Source organism: Hydra vulgaris, chromosome 08 (assembly GCF_038396675.1).
Source record: "Hydra vulgaris chromosome 08, alternate assembly HydraT2T_AEP".
NCBI lineage: Eukaryota > Metazoa > Cnidaria > Hydrozoa > Anthoathecata > Hydridae > Hydra > Hydra vulgaris.
Genome location: NC_088927.1, coordinates 44,218,883 through 44,231,672, shown reverse-complemented (window position 1 = coordinate 44,231,672; position 12,790 = coordinate 44,218,883). Strand labels below are relative to the sequence as shown.

Here is a 12,790-nt window from a genome sequence, read left to right as displayed (position 1 = left end):
TTGGCAGGCCATAGAAGCACTTGAATTTTATTAGAATTGAACCAATCGCTAACAAAATGCGCTTTATGACACAGCACATTATCCTGCTGGAAAATAAATCCATCTTGCAACTGCCATAAATCAATGCTAGGAATAAGCGAGTTTTCCAAAAATTCGATGTACCTTTCTTTGTTAAGTCTACCATCGAATAAACGAAAAACGCCGACTCCACAGGCACTCATACAGGCCCAAATGCCTATTGAACCACTGCCTTGTTTTGTTCGTTTCAAAATGCATGATTCATCGAACCGTTTGCTTGGAAGTCTTCGCAACATTACGCGACCCTTTCTGTTGTCTACCTCAACGTTCATTTCATCACTAAATATCACAGGGCTCCATTGATCTGTCTACCAATTTTTATGTAGTTTGCACCACTCTTTCCTGGAAAATTTTTGTTTTTTATTTAAGCGTGGTTTTTTTGCAGCAGCATGCCATAAATAATTTAAGTTGTGGAGGACCCTTCGCAAAGTTCTAGGGCTTGCTTTCAGAACATTTGACAGTGTCCATTTTGTAGACAGGTCTGTAGATGATGCTTGTCTGTTTTCTTTCATTAATCTCACTAACGGGCGAACATCACGGTCATTTGAAATTTTATTGCGTCCAGTCCTATGACGATCATTAATTGACCGGGTCTCTTTGTATCGTTGAATTATGTTAATAATGCAAGAGTGAGACCTTCCGAGCTTTTCTGCTATTTTTCTGATGCTATAGCTTTCTTCATTTAATACATTAGCCGCGTATCTGTCTTTTTCTTCGATCTTTGCACGCATTTTTGCAATATTTTTATATCCTTATTGCAATTCAAAAAATAAATGTTTATTTGATATCGAAACTCAGGTTTCGACATTTTATTTTATAGCCAACGTAAAAAGCAATTAAGATAGTTAAAAAAAATTAATTATTATTTTTAATAAGTGCAAATTAAAGATTTGAAAGGTCTTTAAATGGTCGTTAAATTTTGTCCAATATAATTAAAGAAGGTTTATAAGTACTTAGAGTTAGGTTACTAAGTAATTAGAGTTAGGTTAAAAAATTTATACCACTTTAATCCGTATGTTTTAATTAACAAGATATTAAAAAAAAAAAATTAAATATGTCAATTAGAATCTTCTTCATTTAAATTTAAAGATTAAGAAACCAACTAAAAAATGAGTGGTCTTTAATTTTTGGCCACCGCTGTAGATATATATAAATATATATATATATATATATATATATATATATATATATATATATATATATATATATATATATATATATATATATATATATATATATATATATATATATATATATATATATATATATATATATATATATATATATATATATATATATATATATACATATATATATATATATATATATATATATATATATATATAAACATATACATGTATATATATATATATATATATATATATACATATACATGTATATATATATATATATATATATATATATATATATATATATATATATATATATATATATATACATATATATATATATATATATATATATATATATATATATATATATATATATATATATATATATATATAGATATTTTTATTATTTAGGCTATATCATAAAATAGGAAGTCATAAGTTTTTGATTTGCAAAGTAAGTGTGTTTTTTAAATTAAATACATGCGAAACTAAGATTTAAAAGTTACCATTCGCAATTTGTGTTTTATGATGTGTTCATAATAAAATTTATTTATTTATAATATATATTAGTGTGGGTTAGTTGTCAAAATTGTTTTGTGTCTAACTTTGGACGTTTTTCTAATGTCTTAAACCTTACAATAGTAACAAAATCAACACTCATCTATCATCTATACCATTTTGTGAAGCTTATCTTTAAAATACAACTGTCTTGAATAATTTTCATTTTTCATGAGAATTAGAATTACAACTGTTAAAGTTCAGCATAGTTATAAATTTATTTTATGCAAAATTTAATATAAAATTTTAGGTTGTACCCTATTAGACTCTCTTATCTAGCTCAAAATAGTAAATTCTAAAAAGTCTGTTTGCAAAATTTACCATTTTTACTATATTAGCTAATTTTTAATTTTGTATTTTATTTTATTATTTTTAAAAGTTTTTAATCTATTGCCTAAGTTTATTAATTTTTTTTTTATATAAACTTCACTCATCTTAATAAAATTCAAAATATTTAATATGCGGTTTTTGTAATTGAATTTAATCAAGTCTCTTTTATGAATAAAAAATAACTTGATTAAATAAAGAAAAATTTATATGTAGTAAAAAATATTGGATTTGTAGTATTCCCCATATCTTATTGTCGATTATGTCAAATCGACTCAGGTAGCTACGATTAACTAAAAAAGGTAAAGAGTCTTTAATTCTTAAAATATGATATATTATTACTATATTAAAAAATAAATATCTAGATATTTTTAAATAATTTTAGTAACTGGTTTTTGAGTCATTCCATATGAAATTATTCAGACCATGTCACCGTTATGTCTAAGAGTTGCTTTATTTTTATGTCTATTGCAGTCTATATTAAATAAATAATAACTGCAAAAATTTTACCTTAAAATATACATGGGCTGTTGAGATATTGTCAATTAAATTAATGCTGATTCAGCATTTATGGTAATTTAAAGAGACAACAAAGCAACTTTGTTATGTAGTATCTTGATAATGGTTCGGATGATTTTTCTAACATTTGGAACCAAAATAGATTTTAGCTCCTTTGCTCTTCAAATTTATTGACTTATAATTTATTCAATTTTGAAGCTAAAATGGAGGCTGTCACCTGAAATAGCTGGCAAAAATGCTGATTGTATATCATTAATTTATCTTAGGTCTACTGAAAAAATTTGATTCATGTATTGTCTCTCTAATATTTGATCAAAGTAAGCACTCAATAATAACATCTTTTCAGAATTTTTAAAAACCTAAATTTTGTAAGGAGATTTTTTAATTGAAACTTCAATATAGTGTTGTTTTATAACTAGTATAGGGCATATTCATAGTCATGGACATATGAAGGGGAAAAAGGGGATCGATAACACCCCACCACACCCCCTTCCACCCATTTACCCAGAATTATTATTGATAAACTATTTTTATAAAATAAAATTTAGAAAAATAATGAAAAAAATATTTTTTGAGTTTTCAGATTGTTTTACTTGTATTTCAAACTTGGTAAGTTGTTTTGTTGCAATTGAATTTATTTTCATTATTTATTTCAAATTGTTAAATGCCTAACACTTTAAAATATTTTTGGAATAAACACAATAGTGTTTTGAAAGTTTGAGTTAAGATTGTCTTTAACAATCATATATAATAAATATGAAGAAATGTGAAATTTAAAAGAAAAACTTAGTTTGATAAAAATTGAATACTGTTAGCATGAGCAATTCTATGAAAAATATTTTGAGAGAAAAATTACAAGTAATTAAAATCGATATGTTACAAATATAGTATTTTAATTATGGGAGTTCAAAAATCAGGTAATGGAAAAATTTTCATCAACAAATAGGCAATTTTTTGCGGACTATAATAAAGGAATAAAAATTTTTTTTGGTTTTTGGTTTTTTTTGTTTTTTTATTATTTTTGTATCTCACTGGCCTCAAAAAATTTTCAAAAAAAAACTTTTTTATAAGTTGCATAATATACCAGGAAAAAATAAAAAAACTGGACACTTTTTTAACAAATGATTGTTTATGTTATTTAAAAGACATATACCAAAAGTTATTATTGTAGTTTCATTTTCATGCTTTGCGCCAGACTTGTAACCATTGTTGACACTTTATCGGTTGCAACCAATCAATCAATGAAATCCAGGTTTTTCGGGCGGTGGGTCTTCTGATGAAAATAGAACTCTGATTTTTTTTATGTATGCTTAACTGATTTAAAGAAACAAAATAATCAGAAGTGTATTTTAATTAACCACCTTAAAAAAAAAGGAAGGGGGGGTGAGGGGAAGCCGATCTCAGTCAATCTCTAAAAAAGAAAGGGCGGAAACCTTTCTCAACTCTTTTTGGTAATTTCAATTTGTTTATAATTTTTCATTATTAGAAATAACCAATAAGAATATGAAAGGATTTAGCAGTATTAGCAAGAAAACAGAAACGTGTTTAATAAGAAAAAATATGTTGCATCATTATTAATGATGCAATCATGTTTTTTCTGAATAAAATCTTGAAATCATAAAATAGTTAACAATAGATGAGATTTGTTTAGTAATAATAGAAGATTTGTAGAGAGTTGAAAGTTTGATATTGTAGAGAGTTGTAAGTTTTAGTTGTAAGAACTTAAATATAAAAAGCAAGATTTTCTTCAGTGATTTTGCTGCTTTGTAATTTTCTTTCTATTTTGTTATATATTTATTAGTTATATATTTATATAGTATAAATTGATTTAGTTATTTCTTTCTATGTAATATATTTCTTTCTATATTTGTTATAGTATTTTTAAATACTTTTTTGAATCAAATAGCAATTATGTAAGATATTCAATGTAAATCATTTAAATTATTAATAGAATTAAAAAATGAGAACAAGAAAGCCAGAATTAGAGCCAGTTGACAGTAGTAGGGGTTATTTTAGCTCTAACAAGCCCAAAAAAACCGATAATAAAAGCAAAGAAATTGTACTTTTTTTATATCAATTATATATTATAGGACTATTTTGGGCAAGCACAGACCATAAGACATTTGTTAAAGTTATCAAGATAGATAAGTTTATATTCAGGGAAGACAAAGCAAATGACAATGCCTTTATCAGAGATCAGATAACAGATCGCAAGATGTGTATCAAAGATCTGGGCAAAGCCAGAGCTGACTTTTCAAAGCAAAAACGAAAGAGAGATCTGGAAAGAATGACTAATAAAACACTTTCTATTGTAGATGCTCAGGAATCAGTACTTAATAATTCAAATTCATCTGACACACTCAGTTCAAGTGGCAGTGAATATCAGCCTAGTCCTCCCAAAAAAAAACACATCAAATTCTCAATTTCAATATATTGACATTAGCAAAGACACCATACATAACATAATGAGGACAGCTCTGGAAGTCAACATATCTGCCAATATAATTACTGCTACTCTAACAAAGTTGGTTATTGAAGAGGGAGATAATCCAGATAAGCTGCCTCTCTTTCACATTCAAGTGTATATGAATAATAATAAGATACTTGATGAAGATTTTGAAAAGTTAAAAAAATTATTGCAGTATCACATCAACAACAAGGATGGCAAGCTTGAATTACATTTTGATGGCAAAATATTAAAGTATTTAAAGCCTGAGCACTGTGACAAAACGAAGAACAGAATTTGTGTACTTGTAAGTTTTTGTGGCAAAAATTTTCTGCTGGGTGAAATAGACATTGACTCTGGCACTGGCCTAAATAAGTTTAATGCAATCAGTGACCTTTTTAAGAAGATGGACATTGCCGACAATGTGGACTTTATATGCTTTAATACTACCAGTAGCATTACTGGCAAACTGCATGGAACTATATACAGGTGAATAAAATAAGAATATATTTTTAAAAATCTTGTCTCTAACTTTGTTGTTTGAGTTTTCAAAGAACTATAGCAATTATGTATGCCTACAGAAATATTGATCATGATTTATTTGCGGTAAGTATAAAATGAAAGAACACTATGTACTTTGAAAAGAACACTATGTACTATGAAAAGAACACTATGTACTATTTAAAAGAACACTATGTACTATGTACTAAGATCTGACCTTGGCAAGCTCTTACTGATGTTTGCCTGCCGTCACCTCGTAGAAGAGGTCCAAATCAATCATTTCGAAAAGGCTATTGGTTGCAAGGCCACTGTAACTCCTGAAAATCCTCCTTTTAAATTGCTTCATAAACTATGGCATTCTATTGATACTGAAAGTTGCCGCTGGTTTGAATAGGTTTGAATGAAAATCTGTTTGTGAAAAAAAATTTTTTAAACAGACATTTATTAAAACTTTAGGTAATTATTTTTAGTAGCATTTTGTTCATTACGTTATAGTATCTAGATTTAGAAAACGTTCAATAAAACATAGTAAAATTTTAGACTGGTGAGAAAAAAGATGACTACCATGAACTAGCAGAGTTATGTCTTTTGAACCTGAACCCAGGCTATATCTGCAAACTTAAGAAATCTGGTGCTATGCACCATGCCAGATTCATGGCCAAAGCTATTTATTACCTGAAAATTCTCCTTAAAGATTCTGTGCACAGGCATATAGATCTGGATTCAGCTCTCATTACCAGGATGGGCAAGTTTTTTGCTATCTTCTATGCACCCAAGTTTCTGACTAATGAGAAACCAGGCATTGCTCCGTTACAGGTATTCAAACATAACATAAATATTAACTTTAAATATAATTTGACTGTTACTAAATTTCATGCATTAAAACTATATAATTGAAAAATTACAAGGATATATCATTTTTTCTTTATCAGGATTAAATTCTATTCAGAATATATGCAGGTATGTTGAGGATGAACCTGCTGCAAGTGAAGTGTTTAAATCATAGGAAAACCATAGCTGGTACCTGGATCCAACTGTTGTTCCCATTGTGCTGGCAAATTAGATTATTTAATTACTGAACAAGAAAAAGAAATGATCACCAAGAAGCTCTATAACAAACCCATTCCAAATTACTAAGACATGGGTAGACATAGCGATCAAAGTTTCTTACCTGAAGCAAAAGACATGCCTGTACTTGACAAGCGGCCAGAACTGGTTGACTTCATCAATGCTGATTAATGGCTAATTTGAAATTTTAGGCCATAACAAAGGTAAGTCCAAATGGATGATTTATCCAGCTAGCTCCTGACATACTGATCTTAATTGCTTGGAGTTCCTGTCATACATCAAAAACTTGGCTGTTGTTAATGATTGTAGCAAGAGGGCTGTAAAGCTGGTAGAGGAAACAGTGTGTCAAGTTAAGTCGGAGCATAAGCTGCAAAAGCTGCTCTAATTCACAAACAGCTAGAGCGTGCTTTCCTCAAAGACCAAAGCTGCCTAATGCAAATAGGCTGAACAGAAAACACAAGCTCAACTTTTGAAATAGTTTACTGTCATAGAAGATGTAAATGTATTCAGCTTCTGTGAAATGAATACTGAACCAGATTGCAGCACTGATTTGTTTCCTGAGGTTGATGCTGTTGAAAATCTGTTTGGTGACCATGAGGCGGCTAATGACAGCTAGTGAATTATTTATTGTTGATTTTTGTAATTTTTGTTTAATACATTTTTACCATAGTTTGTTTATTATTTAAAAGAGATTGACTGGGGTGGCCTTCCCTCCCTCCCCCCTCCCCCCTCCTTCCTCCTTTTTTTTTTTTTTTAACCGTTAATCAAAATACACTGCTGATTAATTTGTTTTTTTAAATTATTTAACCATACATAAAAAAATTTAGAGTTCCATTTTCATCGGAAAACCCACCGCCCGAAAAACCTGGATTTCATTGATTCATTGGTTGCAACCGGTAAAAAGTGTCAACAATGGTTACAAGTCTGGCGCAAAGCATGAAAATTAACCTACAATGATTTTGGTATATGTGTTTTAAATAACATAAACATTTATTTGTAAAAATAGTATCCAGTTTTTTCATTTTTTTCCCAGTATATTATGCAACTTATAAAAAAAAAGTGTTTTTAAAAATTTTATGAGGCCAGCGAGGTACAAAAATAATAAAAAAAACAAAAAAAAAAATATTTTTCATTTCTTTATTATAACATTTTGAACATCCTTAATGTTAATAAAAAGAAATAGATTTTTTTTTTTTTAATTTTTTTTTAAACATTTTCACTTCCAACAAGGCTGCAAGGTTAATCCCCCGTAATGGTTTTGGTGGTACTGTTAAAAGTAATTTGTTAAAAAAGTCTAAAAGAAGGTGTTTTAGACTTTTTTAACAAATTTTGGTGTTAGTTTAATGTACTCTCTTTGTAAAGCCAAAATAACTGGCATTTGTATTAAGTTATTTTCAAAGAAGAATATTGACCAAACTTGCGCAAATTTAGAAAAAACGATCTATTAAATGCTGATTTATATGCTGAATGAGTATTTTTTTTGCTACTAGCCATGGTAAATCCCCCATGACGGTTTTGGTGGGACAGTTAAACAGTAATTTGTTAAGAAAGTCCAAAACAAGTATCTTATGGGCAGTTTTTGAATTTTAATTTAATGTACTCTTTTTGTAAAGCCAAAACAACTGGCATTTATTTTAAGTTATTTTCAGCAAACTTGAGCAAATTTAGAAAAATAATGTTTAGATGGTAGAACAATTCCTGGAACAAGAACTCATCATCATTTTATTCCTCTAAGTTTAAATACAATAAGTTATAATCAACAAGTGTGGATACACATACTGAACTGTTTGATATTATTCCAAAAAACAAAAATAATAAAGAGATTAGATAAAATATTTAAAAAATTAGGTATATTGCATGCTTTTAGGATGAACTTTGGTGGATAGGGACTGCTGAAGATGTAAATGAGCTAGATATTGAAGTCAGATTTATGCAACTTCATGAAGCAGTTAAAAATTTCTTTTAGCTAATGAGAAATGATGAGTGCTGAGTGCTTAAGGTGGTAGTATAGTAATTAGCAAAAAAAAAAAAATCACCTTTTTCAAATAAAAAAAAATTCTACAATGTGTAATATAACATCAATAAGCAAAAAAAAAAAAAAAAAAAAAAATTATGACAAATCTTCTTCAGCATAATTATCGCTGAAGGCCCATAAATGGGGTAAACTGTGACAGAGATTTTTCAAGAACCCTTATATATTTTTTATTGAAAATTTGGCTGGTGATATATTACATGTGGCATTGCAACATAGACTAGAAGATTTTGATATGGTCAAAAAAATCAAAAAATATTTGCATTTTTGTAAAATTTTGCAATTTTGGGGGTAATTTATGAAAAAAAATGATTAAAAATTACTGAACGAGAGAAGCAATAAAAATTATCCTAGTGTATGTTGTAGATACTAATGTAGTGAGTATGTGTGCCAAATTTCAAGTAAATCTGATAATTGGTTTTTTAAAAAATCCACGTCGCAAACCCCAAATACATGATTTTGAGAAAAACGCAATTAAAAAAAAAAAGAAGAATAAAATAGTTCAAAATTCACCACTTTTATAAGTTACACCTTCCAGTTCTTCATTTTGGTCACAAAAACCTTTTTTTATTGCTCTTAACTTTTTTCTTCTTGATTTTACTTTAGTACTACATTGTTTTTCTGCTTTAATGATTCGCTTATTGTCTTTACGTAAACAGTAATTTTGCGCATTTACACCGAATTCCATTCCAAGCTCATTAAACAATTTATTTAAGAAATGCTGCCCTTCATTAAAATTTAGTACAGCTGAGGCTACTCCTATACTTAGAGCAGTTCTTTCAATAAATATATCTTTTGGGCATCGCTTCCATATCAACTGGTTTAAAGACTCATTGGGATTCTGCGTTTTTCCATGCAAACATTTTTCAAGAAGTTTATCGGAACCAAGGTCTATAAATATTGGTTTGATGGTGTTGCAGACAGCAGCGGGAATACAAATATTTTCTTTATATGAAATTTTGCCAGTCAGTTTGTCAGACTGGAATTTGCACCAAGAATCTTTGGTACGCAAACAAAACTGATGACGCGTTTCGCCATCACAACTTTCAGAACAGTGAAAAAGTACAGCTGCAACACTCTTTTTCATTCCATATAAATTTCCAACGTTTTGCCTTATTGCCTTACCATAATAATTTTGCAATGTATTTATAACATGTTCTGTTAAGCGACCTGCTCCTCCTAACTTTTTGCCATCACATAAAGTTTCTTTATTTTGTTTTTTTAAGTTTCTTAATCTAGTACCAACACGTTTTTGAATATGCCCAATGCACTCTGCTTTTTTTATTTCAAAATCTCTATAAGGTTTTGCAGAAACGACATTAACATATGAACTGCTATCTCCATCTCCTAGAAACGTTGTATATCTCAAATTATTTTTGTTTTCAGAACGCAAAAATATTTTTATTGTACCACTTGATTCCATAGAGGAGGCTGAACCGGTATGACTGATTTTGCACTTTTTATAATGTAAGGAGTGAAAATCATTATATTCTTCATGATGTGTGTACTTTTTTAACTCCCATATAGAACACAACTTACAAGTTTTTGTTTCTATTTCGTAATCAACACACTTACCATTTTCTACAGAAACAGCTGTTACTAATCCATTGTTTGAGGTGTATCCACGTTTCTGCCATGATCCATCAAACCCACAAATAATATCTTTAGATGTTTCATTGATTGATAGTAACTCATTTGCTGCATTTGACATGCTTTTGTCAACCAAACTTTGATAGACATCCAACATTATGTGCAATGTGTCATTATAGCAGTTTTTATTCATTGGAGGGTTCATGTTCATAATTCCACAAAATGTTTCTATTGCTGAAAATCCCTTACCCATTTCACGAAATGCAATTACTGTACGAGTGTTTATGTCAAAGCGTTTTCGTCCAACACAATTAATTTTTTTATCCATTTTAGCAGATGAAAAAAAAATCGTTTCCCATTCACAATCACTGCAACAAATTTTTAGTCCAATACTTAGGCCATATTTTTTTGAATAATCAAACTGCAAATTTACTAACTTGTTACATTCTGGGCATTTAAGGACCATTATTGCTTTTTTAAGTAAACCAAAGTTCATAATAAAGTTAAAGTCTTCATTTATCTGTTGAGGTTCATTTACAACTTCTTTGTTGAACAACTTCTTGTAGGATGAGGAACATGGTATGTTTTCAACTGAAGGTATGGCTACGGTTTCATTATTTTTGCAGACATTTGTATGTCTGTTTCCATAAAACTTTCTTTTCTTATTTTGGTATACTCTTTTAGAAGATTGTTTTCTTTTCGTTCGACCCATTACACTTTTATTAAAATAAGATATTTAAAAAATTGACTGATGTATACTACACTATAGACTATTGGTGAACTTATAAAGAGCATAAAATAGCAATAAAGCGTGCTCATTCGCGTATAAATCGAGTCAATAAACAAGAAGTAACTGCTGATTAACAATTTTCATTATAAAAGTTTAGCATGAAACTGTTTTTATTGTTTATATATAACTTTGATTGCAAAAACCCGTAGCAACCTGGTAAATAAAGCGTTGCTACGGATAAAAATTGATATTGAACAATTTAAAAGCAATTTCAGAGGTATATACTGATTTTTTTATTATAAAGCAAGATAAGATTTCGACTCTACAATAGTTATATTAGCTAAAAAATGTATTTTTGAAAAAATGAATTTTTCAATTTTAATTACTATACTACCACCTTAACTCTGAAGATATATGCATAATTTTTATACCCACAACAATATCAGGTCGTACGTTCAACAAGCCTGATTTAGATTTAAATAATATATGGATTTGGTTACATTAAAATTAAAAAATATAAACATTTAAGATAATGTTGCTGTAATTTATTTAGGTGGGGAGGTGGGGAGGGTGTTAGGGAGAAGTTGCACCTTTTTTTGCCTCTATCAATTATCACGTCCTCAGAGTAGCTTTTTTTTAATTCCTTGAGCAAAAATCTATTTGGATTCCAAATTTTAGGAAAGTCCTCCTAACTATTGTCTTAACAACCCATGTATATTTTCAGCTGTAATTTTTGCAGTTATCATTTATTTAATATGGACTGCTAATAATGTAAAAAAATGCAATTCTGATATGTATGGGTAACAATTTTTTTTTTTTTCGTGTGGATAATTTCATATGAAAACCCATTTGTGTTTTTATTTTTTTATTTGTAACAATATATGTAATATTTTCTTATAAACTTGTCAATTTACTCATAAGTTTTTGAAAATGCTAAGGTTGACTTTTTGATATTGTAGACTTATTAAGGTTGACTTTTTGATATTGTAGATTATGGAATACTTTGCATATTTGATACATGCACAGAATATGAGTTCTCCTTACTTAATGTTTTGCTTGAGAAATCTGAAAAAGAGAACTATATTGTTTTGAGGAGAAATTTTGAAAAGCATCATAAATATCAAGGGAAAGCTATACGGTTACTTTTTTTAAACTTGTTTTATTCAGTTTGTATGATTTTAATTTAGTTTAATGAAAGTAAAACTTTTGTTTAATTAAGTTTAATTTTAATTGTTAAGTATTCATCTATTTTTTGGTTAAATTTTAGTAACTCCCGAAATATGCTGGATCAAGCTGGCTGTTGAATAAAAATCAAATGTAACATCACTTCAAGTTTTATAAATTGCGAATATTATTATGAAAAACATTTATTTTGAGTAAATAATGTCAAAGATTTTGCATTTTCACTTATTAAAATTGGTGCAATTGGGACAGAACTGCTTTAAAACTCACAATTATTTTTTTTCCAAAATAATTTAGAACAGTATGATTTTAATTAAATCGTTTAATCCCAAAGGGGTTCAGTCACAAAGTTTACAGTATCTTGAGAAAAAGTAGTGTTTCTGATGTTTTTAAGTGTAAATTTATAATATGATAAAAGGAGATCAATCCGACGATCGAATTAAAAGAAACCTGAAGTGAGTGGTATGTGATTCATACTAAAAGGTGACTAGTCACTGACTGAGCTCCTTCAAGCATAACTCTCGGCTATAATTGTTAACAAAAAATTTTTTGACTTTCCTAATACAAACTTAATATAAAAAAAAGCGCTTTATATCATTAGGTTTGAAAAAACTAACGAATTTTTC

General features: G+C 28.6%; 1 protein-coding gene across 1 annotated transcript; it reads right to left on the bottom strand.

Annotated features, from left to right (window-relative positions):
- Window positions 1–386: 386 nt before the first annotated feature.
- On the bottom strand, window positions 387–809 carry LOC136083327 (uncharacterized). The gene has a single exon (XM_065802724.1). It carries the CDS (start codon window positions 807–809, stop codon window positions 387–389), a length of 423 nt encoding a protein of 140 aa, XP_065658796.1.
- Window positions 810–12,790: the final 11,981 nt, after the last annotated feature.

Bases quoted from the DNA above. Each gene is read 5' to 3' on its own strand.
- LOC136083327 (XM_065802724.1), bottom strand. From the start codon at position 809: ATGCGTGCAAAGATCGAAGAAAAAGACAGATACGCGGCTAATGTATTA.